General features: G+C 42.7%; 1 protein-coding gene across 2 annotated transcripts in view; it reads left to right on the top strand.

Annotated features, from left to right (window-relative positions):
* Positions 1–24,274, top strand: part of patj (PATJ crumbs cell polarity complex component) — a 116,677-nt gene that overhangs the window by 20,535 nt on the left and 71,868 nt on the right. For both annotated transcript variants that reach the window (XM_068707831.1, XM_068707832.1), the window contains exons 13-23: positions 1,610–1,671; positions 1,841–1,897; positions 2,059–2,193; positions 2,583–2,795; positions 3,054–3,137; positions 3,348–3,539; positions 14,395–14,607; positions 14,696–14,758; positions 20,586–20,909; positions 21,800–21,893; positions 22,839–22,902. In XM_068707831.1, coding sequence (XP_068563932.1) covers positions 1,610–1,671; positions 1,841–1,897; positions 2,059–2,193; positions 2,583–2,795; positions 3,054–3,137; positions 3,348–3,539; positions 14,395–14,607; positions 14,696–14,758; positions 20,586–20,909; positions 21,800–21,893; positions 22,839–22,902 — 1,501 coding nt within the window. The remainder of the gene's footprint in view (positions 1–1,609; positions 1,672–1,840; positions 1,898–2,058; positions 2,194–2,582; positions 2,796–3,053; positions 3,138–3,347; positions 3,540–14,394; positions 14,608–14,695; positions 14,759–20,585; positions 20,910–21,799; positions 21,894–22,838; positions 22,903–24,274) is intronic.

A 24,274-nucleotide genomic window follows, 5' to 3' on the forward strand; every position in this document is an offset into this window, starting at 1 on the left:
TTCAACTGCTGTGGCCAAAAGACGTGTTATGTTTTTGCTTAAAATAGATGAACTGCCACAGTTATAGATTCGTGTTAACAGCCAACTCCTCTGCCAAGATTCTACACAGTTACAGCTTTATATTTCGCGTGTTACAGGCTAATCTACTCATTACCATTTTACCATGTGGTTCTGATTATTTACTTAGAAAACTGAAGAAAAAAAAAAAGCCTGAAACTTTTAAATGGACCTACAGCGATGCAAAACAGGAAGTGGATTAATGGAATGAGCTCTGATCATTATCAGTGTTTTAAGAAAAAGCCGACTAAGTGTAGCGTCTGCAGACATGTCAACGCAGGCCCCTAACAGCACTCCTCCCTGAATTATTTCCTCTCTTTTTTTTTTTATTCCTCATTAGCTTTGCTAAGTGGCCAAAACGCCACGCTAACACTTAGCACGCCGCACGCCCGCTCCCGGGCCAACAGATGTAAAGTGTCCGAGCTGTCTGACAGCCTCGCGGCGATGTATTACCCTGTTTATTCAGCCAAACGCCGCAGATTAATTGCGCTGTGAAGGCCGGGGTTAGCAATGCTAATTTAATCAGAGGCTGTTGTTGTAACACCGCCAGACCTGCTGGAGAAATAGCACCAAACATGTGAGGAGATTTGTGAGAACACAAAGGTGTTTTTTTTCTCAGGGCTGAGCAGTGGTGGTTTCCACCCTGAAATCAGCCTGAAGGGTCAGAGAGCAGACGGAGGGTTTTCCTCAAGGAGTCGCTCTGTAATCCGCTCTGACTTCCAGTGTTTCGTGTCCAAACTGCTGCCGTCACTCCGCTCTGGAAAACACATGTGTTCTTCTGTGATTTAAGGAGGTATTGTTGCTGAGACATTTGTGTGTGTGTGTGTGTGTGTGTGTGTGTGTGTGTGCAAATGCATTACCCCCCCCCCCCCCCCCCCCCGCCCCGCCCCACACACACGCACTCTCTCTCCCCCTACACACACATACATACAGTTGAAGTTGCTTACTTAACAGTTCACATTTGAGTCATTTAGATTTTTGCTTCTAACTGGTGAATTCCAATGAGGCGACGGTCAGCCTGCAGCAGAGATGAAGTGAAATGTTTGCACTGCAGCAGAGCATGAGGAATACCTCTATGGTGATTGTGCTGCAGCAGTACTACCAGCTGTGTTACAGTACTGCATGCGTTACTGTTAGTACTAGTAGTCCCGATGGCCTCTGCTTAGTTTCCCACATAACCTGTTGGATTGAATTGCGACAGCCAAACGTACTTCTTTGTCAACACTCGATGTATTCATGTTTTACGTGTTTCATCATGTTTTGTCCTGTGTTGTCCGCTATTCCACAATATGTTATGTTTGTGAGAAACTCGACACAACCTCTCTCACAACTGTACTTGTGCTACAGTACTACTTGTTCATTTGCAGCACTTTCAGTACACGTTGTGTTCCAGTACCTGAGGTTGTAGTTAATGAGCTGTAGGAAGCTGCTGTGTTTTAATGGCTGCATTGTAATTTTACATCTGTTCCACTGCTTACACAGGCTGTTTTCTGTCTGTGTGTGTGTGTGTGTGTGTGTGTGTGTGTGTGTGTGTGTGTGTGTGTGTTTACAGCTACAGATGCAGAACTGTGGGCTAAATGGGAGCAGGCGCTGGGACCAAAGTACCAAGTTCTGGTGAGAGAACACCGTTTTACACATTTTCACTGACACTGTCCATCTTGGATGTTTTACACGGATGAGTGTGTGTGTGCGTGTGCGTGTGCGCGTGCGTGTGTGTGTGTGTGTGTGTGTGCGTGTGCGTGTGCGCGTGCGCGTGTGTGTGTGTGTGTGTGTGTGTGGTCAGGTGGTGAAGTTGGATCCTGTCATTGAAGATGATGCAGAGCTGCAAAAATCCTCCAAGGTAAAGAAAGTCCCTGTGTTGTGTGAACACTGTGTGTTCTGAGCTGTGGTGTGTGTTGTTAACATACAATGGCTACAGTTTGTGATGCAGTTGAATTCTAATACTCTGTTCTTTAAAGGTGTTGCTCTTTTCCTCCTGATGTCTTGTGTCGTTGCTTACAGCTGCTGCCCGTCCACACTGTGCGTCTTGGTGTGGAGCTGGACTCGTTCGATGGTCACCACTACATCTCCTCTGTGGTCCCTGGAGGCCCCGTGGAAAAACATGGAGTCTTGAGACCAGAGGACGAGCTCCTGGAGGTAAATACAAGTACACTGACACACAGACAAACACTGTGGGACTGAATCATAGACTGTATAGAAGAAGTGGACGTAGTCATGGTGACGTCACCCATTGGTTTGTGGACTGATGTTTTGAAGCCTGGAGCTTAGTGGTTTTGCCGTCGCCATGTTGTTATTACTCCAACCAATGAAAGGAAGTTACCATATTTGGAATGTGGAGGAGTGACGTAGAGACGCCGTATACGGCTCTGGTAGTGGCAGCGACCTGTCAATCACAGAAAGCCCGCCCTAAATCATACCCTGCTTTATGGTTTATTTGACTCTAAATGGGAAAACTCTAAATTTGTTGTTTAACATTATATATAATGTATATGTAATTTGCTGTGTGTGTGTGTGTGTGTGTGTAGGTGAATGATGTGCAGCTGTACGGTAAGTCTCGTCGAGAAGTGGTGTCGTTCCTCAAAGAAGTGCCTCCTCCGTTTACTTTGGTCTGCTGCCGACACCCGACCTCTGACCTGGAACCAGAACCACAATCTGAATCTGAATCTGAACATGAACCTGTTCTGCGACCTGGACCTGGTCCTGGACCAGTGAGACAGCCACAACCCAGTGTGGAGGAGGTGAGAACATAAAGGAACACACACTCGATATTATTTTTTAATGAGAATATTTATCCAATATTGTGTTTGAAATCACATTTATGTTTACTGCAGTTAACTTTGTTCTACTGTTGTAAAGGTCTTTACATGTGTACAATGTCACATGTTAGTTACTTTAATGATCGTACTGTCAAGCTTAAAGTATATATAAAGTATATATATAAAGTATATGATATATGTGAAGCATGGATTTGACCCACTGCGTGGTGTTGTGTTCAGATCGAGCTGAAGCTGTCCTCGATGCTCTCTAGACAGACGGACCTGAGAGAGAGCCTCATTGAACAGCAACAGGTAGTGAGACAGGTAACCTGATCCAGTATATCAGCATCTCATTGTCATACAGGAATATAGTGTGTGTGTGTGTGTGTGTGTGTGTGTGTGTGTGTGTGTCTGTGTGTGTGTGTGTGTGTGTGTGTGTGTGTGGTCTTAAGATAACTGACTTTTGTATATTTGCTTGGTCTTTGTATGGTCATACATTAGTTTTAAGACTCTGTTGTCACTGTTGTGTGTCAGGAGGAGCAGGTATCCCCCGTAGAGGAGGTGCTGATGGAGGCTCAACACAACCAAGAGGAGGAGGAGGAAGAGGATGAGGAGGAGCTGGGTGAAGATGAAGATGAGCTGGCTCAGTGGTCTCCAGACGTTCAGACCCTTGAGCTTCAGAAGGAGAGAGACAAAGGCCTCGGCTTCAGCATCCTCGATTACCAGGTAAGGACAACACTGTCCTCCACCTGCTGCTGCACCCACAACACCCTGTCATTCTGTCTCTTTACAGTTATCGTTCACCTTTCACACAAAATAATATACAGCACATTGCTTCATACGACACAATAACAGGCACGCAGAACTGTGATTGATCCTGAAATTCATACTGAATTTGAATACAGAATGTTTTTTTTATAAATCACATTTTTAAATCAAATGTGGCAGACGTCTGCCGTTTCCAGGAGGCAACCTCCGGGTCAAAGTAAAACCAATGTGGAGGTGCGTTAAACTTGCATTCTTTCTAATGGCCATCAGAGGGCGACACCTATTTAGAGTCAAATAGACCATAAAGCAGGTATGCTTCAGGGCGGGCTTACTGTGATTGACAGCTGGCTGCCACGGCGTTGTCTGTTCTGGGAGTTGTACGTGTTTGTACAACGTTGAACCCTTTCACAGAGTGTTTTCACTTCATGAAAGTTAATTGTAACATTTTGGTCGCCCGAAAATGTCTCAGTCAGCGCTCGGTCTTACTTAGCTCCACCCTCTCGCGTCACTCCTGGTTACAAAAAGCCAAACTCAAGGCTTCTAATCTGAAGTCCACAAACCAAGGAGTGACGTCACAACGATGACGTCATCGTCTTCTCTACAGTCTATGGCCGATTCCAGCTTTTCAAACTTACTTACTTTAAACTTAATGTCTTTAGGTATTTTACTCTTGGCTCAACACAACACGTTAAGACGTCTCTGTGGTGATGTGAAATCATAAAAGCCCGTAAATTATTCTGGATCTGGATGAGGTCTCGCATGCTCAGTCCACACTGAGTACCATGAAGGACTCTTCCTTTCCCCCAAGAAAGAAAGTCATATTCTGAAATTTTATCAAGTCAAGTTTAGTCTTGCTGGAAATACATTATTTAGTGCTGCCAATTTCTGTTAGTAGATGATGGCCTAAAAATTAGATACAGTCTTTAATTATATTGCAATCGTTGTGAAATAGCACTTATGGTCTTTTCTTCAAAGGTTAATGTTTTATTTCATAAAAATGGTCTATTTTTTATTCTGTTAGCAGGTGTGGTCTTTGTTCCCAGTGATTCCACCTCTGCTATGTAACAATGCAGAACACTTTAGAATTTATTGTGTGGGGAACATAAATATCTGTACAATACTTTACAACTCTGAGATTTTCCGTTTGGACCAAAGCTTTGGAGCAGACTAAAAATGGTCTGTCTGACGTCTCTAAAAATCACAACAACAACAAAAAAAGAACAGGAACCCACAGAAGCAGTCTCACACAGAGTTAATTAGCTCCCTGTGGTTGTTTGGTGATGAGGCGGATGAACACGCATGCAGAAAGTAGAGTGAGGTGTCTGAGTGAAGCAGTGGACAGCAGGACAGAGGGGGTGACTCACCCGCTCAACAAGGTCTGCTTTCAGGTGTGTTTGCACCAGCGGGCCGCTGTTTTCTGCAGTTCTGTTGTAGAGACACAACGCATCACAATGCATTACAATGCATCATTCAATTTAGTCGACTCAGCTTTTATGTCCGAACACGTGAATATCTCCAAATGTCCGCCTGGAATCAAGGATGAACTGATGGGAATTTGATTGTCAAATGTCACATGTTTGTCACACGTTTTGGGCCATCAAGGATTCACATGCTAGTTATGACAGTTTTACACCAATGTCTAATGGGATAAAATGATAAAGTGAAGATGATTTTGGACAGACATGGATGTAAACCATTACATGACCACCCGGCAGTAATTCTAGTTTTGTTCAGATGATGTTAATAAAAAGAGTAGATTGTAGAGTTGCAGTTGTAGAGGTTTCTGCCATTTTCTTCAAAGGGTATTTTTTATGGAAATTTTTCCTTTTCTGAATCGAGGGTCTGAGGGCAGAGGGTGTCGTATGCTGGACAGATTGTAAATTTGTGATATTGGTCTTTTATGAATACAAAAGTCGGAGGCGGAGTCGGACGAGTCATCTTTTCGCCATAGTAGGAAAAAAAAAAAAGACTGAAATAAGAAAAGAATTAAGAAATAAAAACTACATAACATATAGAGGCTAAAATTGCAGGGAAAAGGGACAGTGGTGTGGTGAATATGAGATGAATGCATTAATGCAGCCGTTAAGAGGCAATTGATATGCTCTAAATCCCTTTGAGAGAACCTTTTAAGTAACGGACAAAGACAAACAACAGTGCTGCAGTCCGACATACGCGAGCACGAGCTCTGATTGAACTGGAGCCGCAGCTACAGCTCAGATTCTGGAGACGCATACTTAATGCCCCCCCCCCCCCCCCCCCCCCGCAGTGGACCTGAAGCGAGTTAAATCGATTTAAACTTATCTTTCTTTAGATTTTTTTGCGGCGACTGAAAGATATCATGTTTAGCATCGCCGCCGTCTGGAGAGTAGCTTTGGGAAACCCTGTTTTGTTCTCCCCCACCCTGCTTCAGCACTTTAGGCACAGCTTCACCTTCGAGACCTCTGCCTCCTCCTCGTCTCCTCCCTCTTCCTCCTCCTCCTCCTCAGTCGGCCCCAGCTGAAGCGGTTGGGAGGGGGGGTTTCCAGGTTAACTCCCTGTTGGTCTACATTCACGTCAGCCTGCACATATAGCATCTGCCCAGGGTGCTTGTGTGTGTGTGTGTGTGTGTGTGTGTGTGTGGTGTAAATCGTTATTTCCTTAACATTTGAACTACCTAATAAGACATGAGAAATGAGCACTTAAAGTTTATTTACATGTAATCAGATGAAATAAGTTCTCACTTCCCTTCATTCACATCTCACCTGCTCTTCTGAGGATGGAGGAGATGTACTTAGTCCTCGAGCTCCTCCTCCTCCTCCTCCTCTGTCTAAAAACATGTTCTCCAACCTCAAGGCCTGGCATGGAAGCAAGCAAGCGTAATTTACATCAGTCTTTAATTAAATTATGCCCCAGCATACAATGATATTTTAGACAATAATTATCTTCAAAAATGTGAGCTATTGTCTGTTCCCCTGGTGTATTATATACATGTTGTATAAGTCCTGAATCTGAGATTTTCAGGCTCTTTTGGTTTAATTCCTGCATGTTTCCATTTCCATTCTTTTAATAATCCTTAATGAACAGTCTCCTCTCCGTGTTACATCAGACACCTGCGTGTCCAAGTGTCCGTCAGCGGAACTCTAAGCCCCAAGCTGCTCCTCGGGTCGCTACCAGGCGCTTCACAGCAGCCCACTGCTCGTAACACTGAGGATGGTTTAAACACAGAGGTCCATGTATGTATATGGCGGTAAAATGAAAAGAAATAATATTAAAGTCATCATCCAAACTGTAGAAGACACTTAAATAAAGAAGCAGCGTTGTTGTCATACAGGGCGACCGTGACTCGGAGGTAGAGAACGTCTCCTTCCCATCGGAAAATCTCCGGTTCCATCCCACAGCTCCTCCGGTCCGTATGTGGGCCAGACTCTGAATTAGTTTAGAGTCCTGAAGGCGCCTCGCAGCGCATCAACGTGTGTGAATGGATGAATATCGACATGTAGCGGAGAACGCTTTGAGTGGTCGGAAGCTAGAAAAATGCTATGCAGAAGCAAGTGAGTACTAACTTCTATAGTAGCCTCCAGGGCCCAACGCAGAGGCTCCTCCAGTCCTAAGATGGGGCGGTTTAGGTCCAGAGGCTGACAGGAAATACTCAGACAGTGACTGAGGGGAACAGTTTTAAACGAGACGGGTGACATATGGGCAGACAGACGGACATATAGATGGTTGGCTGTACTTGTACTAGAGGTCCCGTCGTCAGTAAAGATCGTAGTGTTGCAGAGCTGAGCTCTTAACACCTTGACTCTGAACAGGATGTCTTAAAGAATGAGCAGGTGGACTGTGGTGAGACCTCATTTGTAAGATTTGTTTGAATAAATAATTTCAGCTATTGAATGTAAAGACTTCCTTAAATGGACAGTTTATCCAAATCATAAAACAAACTAAAAACAAACTTATATTCCCTCTTCTGTCCTCTGGTATCTATCTATTCAGCTGCTCATTCTTCTTCTGCTGCTTCAATGCAAAAAGAGCTGCATAGAATTTAACTTTCAGCGTTTTAAAAGAAAACTCTGCAGCGATGTGCGTTGTAGTGATTCACAGTGTGACTGTGGAGTTAGATGTTGTACTTACCTTGTTTATGATCTCATGTATCACAGTTCATTCAGTCTCTGTAGGTCAACACCCTCGTACTGAACAGCCAATCAGAAACCACATACTGATTTCTTGACCTCATAAATGATGTCATTGTGGGTGTGTGGGTGTCATGGCTGGTTGGTCTTGGCTGCAGCTTCAGATCTGGACAAAGCAGCCTGTGTTCAGAGACCAGCTGGAACCAACACACACACACACACACACACACACACACACACACACACACACACACACACACACACACTGCTACACTTGTGAGGACTCTCTTTGACATTATACATTTACTATCTGCTATCTGTAATGTTAACGTTAATCTTTACCAAGTTTTACTCAGAAAAAACTCACTTTTCTAAACTTACTAAAGTTCACATCCTTTCTCATGTTTTAAAATATCTAACACACAAAATAGAGAACATGAAATGTCTTGAATGTCTTTTATGGTGTTCCCACTTCAAAAATGTCCTCTCCTAAAAAACTCAGAAAATATAGGCTCTAACAAGAAAATATCTCGCACACAAAAGTCAAAAAACTTTTTAACGTTTCTGACTTTCCAAAGTTCAAGTTTATTGTTATCTTTACGGGAACCAGTACGACCTTTCAGAAATCACTTTTGCACTTAGTTTCCTAGTTATCTTTTCTTAGTCATCATGTATACGAGATATCTGATTTCCATACAGGACGTCACTGACATAAAATATGTCAACACACAAACATTATTTCAGATTTGTCCTCACTTTAATAACGTCCTCATTTTCCAAAGTTGTCCTCACTGTCGTCTCTTAAATTAGCAAAAGCAAAATGAACGAATATCTTATTCGTATATGAAACTTTCCGAGAATATCCTCACTTTGCAAAAAATATACTTTTTCCGAAACAAGTACTCTCTCACTTATGTAGCCATGTAACCTTCGGTGTTCTCTTCCTAATCAGCACATAAACAAGAAACTCATATGAGATATAGGTTATCAAATATTTTACACGCAAAATTGCAAGAAAAAAGTAAAATAAGGAATAGGATAACTATTTTTTACTCTCACATTCATTCTTCACTTTTGTTTCGAGTGTGTTAAAACAATTCAGTAAATATAAATGAAATACATAGTTTTGTATTCATCTTTCCGCCACATTTAAAGTGCATATGATTTGAAAAGAAAAGTAAAAATAATCTGAGTTTCTGACTCCTGCATTTCACCTCAGAGTGAAACCGACCTCAACAATTTTCTTAAAAAAAAAAAAAAGAAGCAACTTCTCTCCCTCTCTTTCCTCTATATCTCTCGCCCAAGGGCATCTCGGTCCAGTGTTCCTGCCAAAGTGTTTCCTGTTACTGACTCTCCGGCTGTCAGAGTGGAGTGAAAGATGGTTAGAGGCAATAAGTGAAGAGCTGGTCTGTCTGTCTGTCTGTCTGGACTCAGGCGGATAGTTTCCACTAAAACCTGACACCTTTATAACAGGACCAGTTTCATACCTCAAAACTGTGTTTTCTCCCAAGAGACACATGCAGGTCTACTAGAGCACAGACGGACTGAAAAAGAAACTTTTAATTTTAATTCTAGAAAATGTGTAGTTCATAGATTTACATATGTTCTTGAACATCTCAGCTCAACTTAAAGGTTCCCTGTGCAGTTTTTAACCTCTAGTAGTGCTTAGAGCAGCACTTTTTTAAGTAAGTCCTTCACTAATTTCCAAATCACATACTTTTTTATTTTTCATTTAAGCACATACTGTAGCTGTCCTTACAAAGTATGTACTGTTACATGCAGTATCTATTCAGTTGGGACATACTACATCGCTATAACCAAAGACTCTTTATAAGAAGTGGACGTTGTTTTGTTGGTTTGTAGATTGCCGTTTTGAAGCCTTGAGTTTAGCATTTTGGCCGTCGCCATCTTGGCTTTTTGCAACCAGAAGCGACACGAGAGGGTGGAGCTAAGTACAACTGATAAGAATTTTAGGCGACCAAAATATTACAGATGTGGACAACTCCCAGACAGGACAAACGCTGTGGTAGCGACCAATGGAGCATCATTTACTAAATGAACATCATTCTGTATTGAAGAAGACTTGAAACTAGAGATTGAGCTCTGCTGCCTCGGGGCGATTGGTTTCCCCGTCGCTCAGAGGTCCTGGTGGCCGATCGACCCGGTCACGTCTGTTTTCTGTCCTGGCCCCACAGTGGTGGAATGAACTTCCCACTGACGTCAGGACAGCGGAGTCGCTGCCCATCTTTCGGCGCAGGCTGAAAACCCACCTCTTCAGGAAGTGCTACCCTGAGCCTTCCACTCAGCATTTATTGTATTCATACTAGCTTGTTGCACTTATTGTATTCGTATTACTTATAGCACTAACTGTTTTTCTTGTTTCTGCACTGTACTTTGGCTCTGAGTTATGCTCTGCTTCATGCTCTTAGATGCTTGTTTGGAAAAGGAAATGTACTTATGACTTCTGGTGACTAGTAGTTCTTTTGATTACCAATGTTGAATGCACTTATTGTAATTCGCTTTGGATAAAAGCGTCTGCTAAATGACTGTAATGCAATGTAATGTAATGTAAACTCTGTTTACTGAGGTAATAAATCAAGAGAGAAGTAGAGTCATTTTCTCATAGACTTCTAAACAACCAGAGGAGTCGCCCCCTGATGGACACTAGAGAGAATGCAAGTTTAAGGAACTTCTGCATTGGCCTCACTTTTCAGATCCAGAGGTTGCCCCCCTGGTCATGTCATTGCACCTTGAACTTTGACCCTTTTGTTCATATATCCGCTGTGCAAAGGATTGCGGGTCAGAATAGCCAGAGATGCATGCTGGCTTGAATAGTGCAAAATTTGACCGGCTGCAGAAGGACATCCTGGTATTTTTGGCATACTGCATTTGAAAACTATCTAATGAGACATACAAATTATTTTTCTGCTGTACTGAATAGTATTGGTGTTGGAAAGCACAGCATGTTTTTTGTGCAGGATGTACTACACATTCTTGCCGATCAACAGGTCCCCTATATTTTAACTTCTGCCCTTCTTAAGTTTTAGATTCCCATTTTTCTCACATAAGAGCACCATTGAGACACTGATGTGGGGGGGATCAGGTCTGGCTCACAGTCAGCATTCCAGTTCAACCCAAAGGGGGTTGGATGGGGTTGATGTCAGGGCTCCGTGCAGACCAGTCAAGTTCTTCCACACCAAACTGGGAAACCACTTCCTCGTGGAGCTGGCTTTGTGTCATGTTGAAGCTGAAAAGAGACCAACACAATAAAACTTTCATCGTATGCTGGAGCGTTAAGATTTGCCTTCAATGGAACTAAGAGCAGGAAAAAAAAGACCCGGATTATGTAGACGGGAGTGTTCGTAAACTTTTAGCCTTAAAGTTTATATTTATTGTGAGAAAATGGAGGAAAAAAAGTCTGGAAAGTTTGTTCTTCATATTAGTAAAACTTCAGAGTCCCTGAAAGGTCTTGAGTATGTTTAGAATAAAAATGTAAAGTCTAAAGTTCGGTCTCAAAGTTCCTAAAATACTTATTCCCTTAACAGAGTTTCATTCTAACTGGCATCATAAAGGTCTTAAAAACTTTGTGAAGACACTCTGCAACCTATATATATATATATATATATATATATATATATATATATATATATATATAAAAAAAAACACTCCTCATTGTTATATGCGTATGAGTAGTTAACCGTGGAAACATTTCACTACTTTTGGCAAAGTGCATTTTTAATTTCTTTATTTTTCCCTCTCACACTTTCTCCTACATTTCTGATAACTCCACTTCTTCTTTTTTTTTTTTTTTTTTTTGACAGCAGAGGCCTTTTCTTTTTCCGGAGGATCTTGTAGGAGTGAAGGACTTGAGTTCTGACTCCTCTCCACCTGTAGCCATGTTGTTCGGTCTAAAAATACAGCTCGGCTTTGTTCTGGCAGCCTGAAACTTGGCACGGCAGCTCGTGCTGCAGCGCGGGCGATGCCCAGGGTTCAGCGCAGGGGAATTTACAAAATGTACATCCGCTCTAACCAGGAGAAGTATTATAGTTGGCATATGAATCTCTGAGGGGTTTGGATCCGGGGAAGGACCGGGCCGTCCTCCTGGTTACTCAGGTTAAACAGATGGAGCGGAGACGAGGGCTTGTTTGTGGAGTTCGCTCCACTTTACTTTTGGACAAAGTTAGATGATTACTAGAAAAGTGCACTCAGTAGAGTGCAGATCTCCGCCAGGTGTGTCTGAACTGGGAGTGCAGGCCGTGACAGTAGTGGAATGATGGGGACAATATGTACGTTACATTATCACGGTGTAACCAGAGTGGACAGGCTACGTGGAAACAAACCGCAGACACAATGTCCATGTAAAGCAGACAGCATTATTGCTCTGCTTGCTGTGTTATAAAAAACACAGCGGTAGGTAGTTGTACCCATAGACTGTATATAGAAGTGGACGTCGTAATTGTGACGTCACCCATTTGTTTGTGGACTGCTGGCAATTTCCCATCTTGGATTATGGCCGTCGCATAGGAGTGACGTAGAGACGTCGTATAACTCTCTGGTAGCGGCAGACCAGAGGAGTCGCCCCCTGATGGTCAGTAGAGAGAATGTTTTAAGACTTCCACTTTGGCTTCACTCGGCAGAACCGGAGGTTGCCGCCTTGTTGTACCGAACTGAACAGACCCAAAAGTAATGCGGCACGCGGGCATTCATTGTGGTAAGGGCGGTTTAGCGAGATTAGCTCCGTTAGCTGTTAGCTCCTTTGCTTCGTTAGCTGTTAGCTTCGTTAGCTGTTAGCTTCGTTTGCCAAACGCACCTCTGGACTCTGCTGCCCACTGGCTGCTAACGGCTCAGTTCAGTGTGCTATTTGTTAAGCAATAGTTATACATACTACCTGGTGCTACTTATAGGTCAAAATGAATTCCAAGCTAGTCCATAGCAGGTCACCTGAACTTGTTCAATAAGAAATGAATGATGAATAAGATCAAACTTTATTTATCCAAAGGTTGCAGTACAACGTATGAAAGAGTGCTGATAAAGTAAAATACAAACAATAAAAAAATTATCAAAAAGGTGCAAAACCCAAATGTACACAAATAAACATAAATAGGGTTAATACTAATACTCGATATTACTTGAGTTTAATTTATTTATTTTGTTCATATACAACTACCTAAATTATTTTAAATGAATTACAACTAACCTATTGAAATGTCGGATGAAGTTTAAAAGACTTTCACATAATTAGTACCAAAATCCATGATTTAGAGATTAGAAAATAACGCATCACCTAGTACCGCTCTATAACTATGATACAAAAGTCATGTTGAACAACTCACAAAGAACTAAAATGTCAGTAGCGAATTCACAAAATAATTCATTGTCAAAGCACCATAACCCCAGTTCTTGTTTTACAGTCCTGAAACGGTTTACTTTTCCAGTGTCACTGCAGACAGTTTCAACATTTCAATTTGCCTCCAAAGATCTCGTCTTTTTTCCTTCTTCCATCCACCCGTCTCTTCTGTCTCTGATTGTTCCATCTCTAGTTGGCGTGCGTTTGAGCTTTGACCCCCTAACTGTTGTTTTTTCTGGGAGCCTATTCTCCCATCGACCTCCTCCCCTTGGCATGTTTGTGTGTTGTTGTTGTGGTGTTTGTACGAGTGGGTTTTCTCTCGTTTCTCTGGTCTCTGTCTCCCCCTGCCTGTCTCTCTGCTGCCTTGCCTTCCTGTCTCTTTACTGAGACTCAGTCTGAATGATGGGACAATAACTGTCTCCCTCTCTCCGGCTGTCTCTCTTGTGTTGGGGGGGAGGAACATAGGGGGGGGGGGGGGGCTTTGGCTTTCTCACAACTCTTGAGCTCGTATCGCACTCTGACAGGTTCAAAGACAGAGATGTAGTTTTCCCTCCTGAAAGGTTGCTGGTTCGAACCCCCCCGTTGGCAAACACTTGTGGCCTCCAGTAGAGGATTGTTCACAGGTCTTCAGCTCAGTGGGATGCCAACTGTGTGCCAGGGATTTGTTCACATCCTTCTTTTATGTGTGGGTTTTTAACAACATTTCACCTCATGGACATTTTATTTTGTGTTTTCAAGCAGATCAAAATGTAAGAAATACGAAATAATGATCAGAATCACCATTTAAAAAAATAATTAGCAGTTATGTCGCAGCTAATCACTTCGCAACACGCTGTCCAGCTCTTGAGTTTTCCAGGTATACAGACGTTAGAAATAACCGTTCAGAGAACGCTATGGAGAGATTAGTAACTGTAAACTGAGGTTTTAGAATGTGAACTAATAATAATAATAATAATAATCATAATACAAATAATATACTTTCTTTATTCAGCAAAGTTACAAAGAGCTTTGCATGGTCAAACCAGTAACAAAGACATTTCAGGTCTATATGAACATAAAAATAAATAAATAAAATACCCAAAAGTAAGGTAAAAATAAAAAACAGTCAACATTACAAAGATGACATGTTGGAAATAAAATGATGTGCTTGCATTAATAAAATCAAGTTTAAAGGATGATGTTTTGAGAAGTGATTTCAAAGATGACACTGGTTCTGTAAGAACTCTGATCCTCAAGCAGAGCTCCAGAGCCTGATGTGGTTTGTGTCTTTCTGAAGGCGTCTGTCTCAGGTATTGAAAGCGCTGAATGTAAGTTGGTAAATGACTCGTAACGTGACCGTGTTTTTTGACTCTCTCTGCAGGACCCGCTGGATCCCGGTCGGTGCGTGATGGTGATCCGGTCTCTGGTCCCCGGCGGCTCGGCGGAGCGCCACAGCGGTTTGCTCCCCGGGGACCAGCTGGTGTCGGTCAACCAGACCCAGTTGGACCCGCTCACCTTGGACCAGGCCTTGGAGGTCCTGAAGTCCGCCCCGCCCGGCACAGTCCGCCTGGGCATCCGCAAGCCTCTGTCTGCGGTACGTCGGCTACATCTTCTGGGTGTTTTTTTCTTCTTCAGGTGCTGCTTGTTGTTGTTGATGATGAGAGTCTGAACTGTCTGTGCAGGTGCAGGGACCAGAGAGGATCAGCCAGGGGTATCTCAACAACACACAACTGCCCGTACCAAAGGTAACGCACACACTCACACATTTATGTTGTACACATTTTATGACCCACGTCCACTTCCTTAATAGTACTGTCAACCAACTGGGCGTTTTGTCTGTAAGGTGTGAACACATGCAGGTTGAAATTCTCCACAGTCTCATGTGATCTATTAAGATTACATTACATTACATTACGGTCATGAAGGCGGACGCTTTTATCGACTTACAATTCAGTATCTATCTACCGTAGATACGGGAGCAATTTTGGGGTTAAGTGTCTTGCTCTCATTGACATGAGACTAGCAGAGCAGGAGCCGGGGATCGAACCGGAGCCGGGGATCGAACCGCTGACCCTCTGATTGAAAGGCGGCCCTGCTCTCCACTTAGCCACGGTCACCCGTGAGATAACTTGTTTTATTCAACCAACACTGAAAAATCCAAATACATTCAGTTTACAGTCACATATGATGAAGAAAAGCATCAAATCCGTATATTTGAGAGGCCGGAACAGGAGAAATCCTCAGATAAATATGTTTTCTTGAAGTTGAACAGTGGCAGCTCGTGTCTGTCTGTCGTCCCTGGTTGCGGGGAGATGTTGGTGCTACATCACGTGGTGGTATTTCAGACGATAGTCCGTGATAATCCAGTAGAGTGGAAGCTGTCACAGCTCCAGATCAATGCTTTTAGGAATGACATGCAGCTAGTTTGCAAGTCTAAATACTTCCAGCCGAGACGTGCGCACATTTCAACGGCGGAGGTTCATTCACGACCTCTGGATCGGTTTTCATCTGAAATATGTCGATTTTCTTTTTTCCGGGCTTTCGGCTGCGTAGACAGTCTTCATCAGCAAGAGGAAGTAGCTGTGAATCAAAGGTCGTAGGAGGGAAGTACTGCGGTACTTTAAAGTCACACCACACCTCTTTGACAAAAAAGATTGACATTTATCTGGCGTCCTCATTTCATTTAATTACATAAGAGACATTTGATTTTCATATCTTTAATGGACATTTTGTGTCATCGTCCCCGGTTGATTTGCATACAGTGACGCATCAACAATTACTCGTAACTCACGCGGTTTGATTTTACGACTGTTGCGGCACCAAATACAAGTCGTGTAATCACTTTAAGATCAATACAGAATACAGAAGTTGCGCCCCCAAAAAGTAGGGGTCGGCTCTCTGTGAGCCGATGTTCATCCCTCACACTCACGTAGACAGAGACAGAGTGTAAAGCTCTTTAAGACATATTTGTGATTTTGAGCTTTATAGATAAAATTAACTTGAGGAAATTGTTAATCAAGTCACTCAAGACTAATTGGACCATTAAAATGTTATCCTCTCTCACATAATTCTCTTCCTTCTCCTTGCTACCTCTTCCCTCAATCTCTCTCCATCTTCCACAGTTAAACCCCCCCCCCTCTCTCTCTCTCTCTCCCTCCCCCCTCCCTCTCTTTATCTTCTCCCTCTTAACTCACTTCAGTTTGCTTTATTGGTCCGGATATCAGACGCACAGCGCCGCCAAGACATTTGACTATAAAGAAAAATAAATAGAGAGATAAATGGACGTAAATAAATATGTGCAGCTTGACGGGGAAATGGATGAAAAATGGATACAGAGTTCAGACTGGTGATTGTATCTCTGTGGAAACATCCAGCAGGTTCATCTCTCTGCTGTGACACAAACGCTGGTAACTGATGGAAGAAAACCTGAGAAAATGACAGTTCATATATGACATGTTTCTCTTTTTTTTTTTGCTTATTGGTTGTAACATCCCCTCTGGAGTTTTATTTACAGAAAGATGACAGAGGTCAAGAAATAGAGCCGTACAGGAAGTATAAACTGCTGGTAGTTAGTAAATACTTTATTCAACTGATGCTGAATGTGTGAGGCCGATATCAACAGTCAGGAGTTAAGAAATTATGATTGATTCACCAATATTGCTCCTTTTTTTTTGTTCTTTTTGCATAAACTCACAGGATTAATCATTATTGATCAGGATCCATTGAATTTGCAAAGAACTGTGGCCAAGATTAACATAAATGATTGGCAGTGAAGACACAGACAGGAAACTTATTAATAAATCTTATGAATCACCTCAAACGTTTTTGTATCATACTTTCATTTGTTACATTTATACGACACTACAGATATAGTGTGTATCTCAATACAGTTTTATGTTTTCCTCAGTTACTTGCTGACTCTTCTACCAGAAGCCTCCACCGTCACTTCTTTCACTCAGTGTAGAGATCATAATCTGGCTGTAAAGATGTCTTATGAATCTTTTTTTTTGTTGTTGTTGTAACTTTTGTAAACTTTGCAGGAGTTTTGAGGAAAACGTGCAGGTGAGAACTTGTGCTGCTTTCGTAGCTCGATGCTACTGGACCAATGAATTTAGGCACAAAGACATTTTGCACCCAACGATTCAGTTTTTTAGCCAGGGCGGTTATTGCACATCATATCTGAGCTGTCCATGAAAGCTGTTGTAGTTGTTGGGACATCCTACAGACAGACAGACAGAAAGGGACTGTAACACCATCTATGTGTCGGTGATATGTAAACGTCTGCAGTTTGGAGTCTCGGTTGCTATGAACTCAGGAAGTCACGTTTTCTTTCTGCATTCAAATCTTTCTCTCTCCATCTCACCTCTGCAGTCTTTCCTCCTCTTCCTTCATCTCTCCCTTCTCTCTTTCACCTCCTTCCTTTCCTCTATCATCTCTCTTCTCTTTCATCTCCTCCTCTCTTTCACCTTCTCTCACCCTTTCTCTCTCTCTCTCTCTCTCTCTCTCTCTCTCTCTCTCTCTCCATCCTCTCCTTAATCTCTCCTCTCCCTCCTCTCTGTCTCTGCGAAGCTGCTGACTCAGCAGGATGGCTGGATGGTATAAAGTGCTCTATCAGCTCAACCAGCAGCATCTCTCTCTTAAGTGAGTCGGGGGGTGGAGAGAGGGGTTGGGGGAGGGGGGGGGGGGGGGGGGGGGGGGGAGGGGGGGTACTCTGAGGACACTTTGGTCCTCCAGCATCAGTACACTCAAGTACTGCGGGACTCTGAGGAAATACTACTGCAGTATTGTTGAGTTGAGGACAGAGATGATCCTCCACGGCTCTTCTGTCCAAACTATTCCTCGTTCGTGAAGTGGAGCCTCTCTCTGGCGTTCGTCTTTGCTTTTCCTGTTTGGCAAAGCAAGCAGAACTCAGGACTGTTTGGCACAGTGGAAATGTTAAAAACAGAACATCATTCACACAGAAATCTGCAAAAGATGTGGATTCAGTTGACGAACAATTGGTTTTAGTTCTAAGACTGCATGGAATCCTATCCAAACAGCTGTTTGTCGAGAGAACATGCTCTAAATTGTTATTAATCTTCATTCAATTCAATTATTCAGCACAAGTAAGTCTTCTTAAGACCTTTATCCTGAGGGGCTGTACATCTGAACAACTTGAAAGGGCCAGATGAAAATATGGCATAAATTTGAATGCACAAGTTATTATCTTGTGTTATTATCTTTGTATGTGCATTTTGAATGATATATATATATATATATATATATATATATATATAATAGCACTCTACTTAACTGTACTCTACTGCTATCTTCTGTGTACTATGCTGCGTATTCTACTGTACCCTTTTGTGTTCTATACTGTACTTTTCTGCATACTCTACTGTGTACTCTACTGTACTCTGATGCATACGCTACTGCACTCCACTGTACTCTGCTGTGTTCTACTGTACTCAGTTTTGTACTCTACTTCCCTCTGTCGTGCTCCACTGCGTACTTTACTGTACTCTGCTGTACTCTGTTGTGTTCTACTGTACTCTAATGAGTTCTACTGTACTCTGTTGTGTTCCACTGTACTCTAATGAGTTCTACTGTACTCTGTTTTGTACTCTACTTCCCTCTGTCGTGCTCCACTGCGTACTTTACTGTACTCTGCTGTACTCTGTTGTGTTCTACTGTACTCTGTTGTACTCTACTGTACTCTGTTGTGTTGTACTGTACTCTAATGAGTTCTACTGTACTCTGTCTTGTACTCTACTTCCCTCTGTCATGCTCCACTGTGTACTTTACTGTACTCTGCTGTGTTACTTTCTGTCCTCCTGCAGTATCCTCTGTGCAGCCGTTTTATTTCCTGTTTTATATGCAGCCCATTTGACTGAAGAGGGTTTTTTCACAGCCCACAGGTCTCTGATGGGTTTCCATAAAGACAGCCGGGTCGGCGCTGTCACTTCACCGCCAGATCGTTCTCGGTCACGCCAGCCCGCTGACCAGAGAGAGACCCCCGTTACACATCCACACCTCGTTAACTTTTTAGAGGTCATATGTAGAAGACTGCTGCTGCTGCTGTAGTTACGGGCTGCCATTACATTATTCTGATCATCTTTGTGCAGATAAAGAGCCGCAGCGAGTCACAGTTCAAACCCAGTCAAACAGGAATACAGGAGAGAAAACGAGCAGCTTTACGGGCCGCAAACAGCCGAGAGCTGTCGGACAACACGGTAACACCAGCCATCAACTTTTACTCTGGTTGTTGTAAAAGAGCCGCCTGCTCCCGACATCGCCACCATGTTCACTCCGGGCCTTTTTATTTGTTGATTTAATTGATTGTCACCCACTTCGAACAGTTATCTGATTTCAGAAACGTTCCTGTCTCCTTTAACAGCTAAATAAACAAGGACATTAACTCAGGAAATGAACGAGGACAGGGGACAGCAGCGGCGGCCGGCCACTTCTTTGAGAACTCGTTATCTCTGGAAGGCTGAACTTATTAGAATTTGGTGGTCAAATGTCAAAAAAAAATATGTTTTGCCACATTGCACACAACTGTCTAATAGGATGAAAAGAGGAAATATATTGGGAGTGTTTCACTTACATGTTATGGACAAAACTAGCAAAGTAATCTGTAGATTAATAAGTTGAATAAGCATTAGTTGCAGCCGTAATACAGATTTACACCTCAAGATGTGGTCTAACTGGAAGTTTTTCAAGATCCCAGCATCCAGCAGCACACCGCCTCGCCGAAATGCTGCAGAGAGTCTGAAGCGACCGACTCGTCATCTCAACTGTCCTCATCGTCTAATGGCAGAGATATTAAATGACAACATCTTTTAATCTTATGAATATGAGGCCAGGCAGTCACGGCCAAATACACATCAGTCTGCAGAACATCCTGTTAGCGTGATGAGCTCTCTGCCGCTGCCGCCGTCTGCTCCTCACCTCCATTATACGGCCGTGATGGGCCGGCTTCCCAGGCCCAAATTAAAAGAAGAGGAACAGAGTCCTTGACGATGCGGCCTCGTCGATGGAAATTAGCCTAAGTGTTGTCATTAATATTTCCCGGCGCGCGGGCTAATGTCTGCATCGTAATGTTAAGAACAGGATATCCCCTCAGTATCTGCTGAGGAAGGCTCTTTGGGGAGTTGGAGAAAACCTTTATGTGTTCAGAGATGAAGGCTAATGTTCAAAGTAAGTCAAGTTTTAGATTTAGTGTCGGGCTGCCTTTTTTTTCAGTTTAGTTCCTTCACTGAGGAGACGGCTCCGAGTTTCTGGGTCCTACAGTCTGACTCATTTAGGGAGTGCTTTCATTTACCTGACATCCAGGTTGTCCTAGATATACAAAAAAACTAAAAAACAGGCTCCAGTGGACTGGTGGAGCTGTTTGGATGTTTCCCGATTTAGCTCTCAAATCTCCTCGGGTGCCGTGTAAAGTGTTTTTACTTTTGTTTTTTTTGAAGAGCATTCTGTCCTCCAGGTGACCTCTTACTCAGACTCAGGAAGACGCCTTCCTTCTGCTGTGACCTTTGACCTTCCTCTTGTGGACTTTTGTTGTTGTTAAACTCTTTGTTTGTGTTTCAGGGTTTCGGCGACGGCTCCATCCTGCCAGAAGACCTTCGTCAGGAAGAGGAGGAGGAAGACGAGGAGCCAGAACTTATCCTGGACGGAGGTCTGCCTCGCTACTCCTCCTTCTCTCTGACCTCTAATCTCCTGCCTGTGGAGGAGGGCAGGGAGATGGCTGTGGACGAGGATTTAGAGGAAGGGGAGGAGGAGGAGGAGGAGGAGGAGGTGACGACAATGATGCAGGAGACAGTGGAGGAGAGCGTGGGCTCCCTCCCCAAGAGACCTCCTCCGTCTTGGGAGGAGTGGAAGCTCACCTCCAGCCGGTCCAGTAGAGCAGTGGAGGTGAGGGTGTGGAGCGATGATGCACCGTAAATATTTATTACGCGCTGAGCGAGCCAGGTAGTGTTAGGGACGTCATTTCCCCGATTAATAGGTGAAGCCGAGCTGAAGCTTAATGTTTCCTGCAAATGTTTCAAATTATAAGCCAGGAAAGTTGTCTCAATGACATCAAGATCTTTTATTTTGAAAGAACTTCTGTGGAGAAGAGAAGCATGATGTGCCAGATAGGAAATACAGGGGATGTAGAAATGGGAATGACATGCGAAACAAAGATCTCTGAGTGGAATAAAACCAGGAACTACATCTACATCTCCTTCCATTTGAAGATCTCAAAACATTACAAACTTGCAATTGTTATGAATGTAATTTCTCTATTCTGCAAGTCAGTTGTGTGTTTTAAACTATTTGTTTTGTCTGCTTTATATTGTTTACCGGTATACGTTTCTTGTACACAAGTCTCTCTTGATTTTACAAAAAGGATTCCCAAACTTTTTAAGGAACACAAATTGTCCTGTTTGGCTTTTATTTTGAAACACTTGCAAGAAACATTAAGCTTAAGTGACGGTAAATTGCAATCACGAAAGGTCAAAGTAGTGACAGCAATTAGTAAGTGATAAAAAATAGTGTTTGTCAACCAGAGAAAGAGTGGCGAGTACGACATGACTGTTGTTGTACTTTGAAATTTAGCACATTTTACTACAGTCTTAATATTTTTACTTTATTTGAGAAATTACTGTATTTACACACCAGTGTTTCCACACACATTTTTTAGTGTAACAGGCAGTAATTTCTCAGTGGTATATTGAGCCGTCCTTCATATTTCAATTTTCTGATATTGCAATTTAATGTGATATTTTTTTTAAATGATTTGTATTCATTGTTTGTGTTTTCAGAAGCAGGAAGAGCTCAGCGAGCGAGAAGAGGAGGAGGAAGACCAGCTGAGATCAGACCAAGAAAGCATTGTGTCCATAGGAAACCTGATTGTTGGTGAGAAATCTTTTCAAATCATCCACAAAGATGTTGTGAAGGTGATATTCTTGTTTGCGACTACAATTGATTTTAAGATTTATACATTAACCACATACCTGCAAGTCTATAGACAACAGATAATAGTATCCAAACCAAAGAGCATTGATTCAATAGAGTGTAGGATATATATATACAGACAAAATATACAACTACAACTACAGTAAAACCATTAATTAACTGTGATTGCATTTGTGTGATGCATCTGATGTGTGGTGAAGGCGTCCAATGCCGCGACGCCACACAGTGCTGCAAGTGCGCATCGAACTTTCAAAATAAAAGAGAGGAGAGGGAAAAAAAGGTGCGATGCATCCAGCTGTTTTTTTTATGCACAATTTAAATTTGTCCATAAAAAACAGCTGGATGGAAAAAAGACGCAAGTTGTTTGTGTGGATAAAAGTAGTTAACTTCCAGTGAAGAGCTGACGGATCAGATCTGTGTGGAGCGATGAGGAGACTGTAACCGTCCTCACATTGATACGTGAAACAAACACAAATCATGTTCTCCAGATGCTTTTCCTTCATTTGAGCTTTGATGTGGAGCGTTTTTTGTTCTTCTTCTGCAGTGCTTTAACGGCGCCGACCGGAGAAATAGCTCCAGCAGCTCTTTATCTCCATCAACACATGAACCTATATTTACACCACACTAGTGGACTGAAACGAGCATTCGTTCATGTTTTATTTTGCAGATTTTTTTTTATAAGGTGATTGAAATTTGCAATAATATAGATGGAAACATGGCTGCAGAGGGAGAGAGGGTGTGTGTTTGACACCCTGCTAATCTGACTTTACTAATATATTGTGTGTGTGTGTGTGTGTGTGTGTGTGTGTGTGTGTGTGTGTGTGTGTGTGTGTGTGTGTGTGTGTGTGTGTGTGTGTGTGTGTGTGTGTGCGCGCGCGCGCGCAGGTATTTCAGACTCCAGAGACAGTGAAGCAGACTCTGAACTCACGCTGACAGACACCGACACAGAGTCAGTATCTACTCCACCATCACCTCCTCTTTGTCCTCTTCTGTCTTGTCCTCTTGCTTTCCCTCATCATCTCTTCTTTTTCCTCCCCTTGCTTTCCTTCCATCACCTCCTCTTTGTCCTCTGTCTTGTTCTCTTGCTTTCCTTCAGTCACCTCCTATTTGTCCTCCACAGTCTCTTCCCCTTGCTGTCCCTCCATCACCTCCTCTTTGTCCTCTGTCTTGTCCTCTTGCTTTCCCTCCATCACCTCCTCTTTGTCGTCCTCTGTCTCGTCCTCCTGCTTTCCTTCAGTCACCTCCTATTTGTCCTCCACAGTCTCTTCCCCTTGCTGTCCCTCCATCACCTCCTCTTTGTCCTCCGTCTTGTCCTCTTGCTTTCTTTCCATCACCTCCTCTTTGTCCTCCTCTGTCTCTTGCCCTTGCTGTCCCTCAGTCACCTCCTCTTTGTCCTCCACTGTCTCTTCCTCTTGCTTTCCCTCCATCACCTTTTATGTTTCCTCCCCTTATTATCTCCTCTGTCATCTTCTCTTACTCCTCCACCTCCTCTCCGCCTCCTCCTCTGTTGTCTCTGTGTCTCCTTCTTGTGTTTACACATGTCGTGGTGAACTGGTGTATACTGGTATACATCCTGCATGTGTGTCGCACTGTTTGTTCTAATCAATCCGATTTTTCCTTGAGAAACATAAATCAAACATCACTGAACCATTTTCTTATTAAAGTCGTATTACTAACAGACACAAAGTCTTTATTTATGATCTTTCATTTTAAGTGGGGTCTGGGGGATGAGCCCAAAATCTTCTTTCATGATATGTACTGTTTTATTTAATGAAGTAACACATGGTGAAGCCTATTTTGAACTCCATTGTAAATGAGAACTGGTTCTCAAATGACTTATTTGGTCATCTGGTGATTTTAAAGGTAAAAATAAAAAAACGTCAGTGCTAAATGGTCATAACAGTTGCAAGTCAAATTTAAATGAATATAAATAAATAGTAATTTCCATTTATGGCCATAGTGAATCACATCACACTCACGAACTGAGTGGTGATGTAAAACCAAACCTGCAATGTGTGAAAGATGTTCCCTTCAATTTCTGAGAGATGTGCGTGAGTGTACGTTTGTTATTATCAGTTTAGACGCAGTAGTCGTGCATCACGATATCTCGAGATACAATTTCATCACAACAGACGTGAAATGATCGTATTTAATTATCAAATTTGAAGGTTTATCCATATTTGTTTTTGCCATATTATTATGGCTGCACACATCTATCTGATGGCAATATATGCTACGTGTTGTGCATCATTTTAGACCCGTCACCATAACGTTCAGCGTGACAGATTACATACTTTGGGACTTCCGCTAGCTCTTTGAGT

Source organism: Cebidichthys violaceus, unplaced genomic scaffold (genome assembly GCF_023349555.1).
Source record: "Cebidichthys violaceus isolate CVI_PGR_0920_01 unplaced genomic scaffold, fCebVio1.0.p SCAF_13, whole genome shotgun sequence".
Lineage (NCBI taxonomy): Eukaryota > Metazoa > Chordata > Actinopteri > Perciformes > Stichaeidae > Cebidichthys > Cebidichthys violaceus.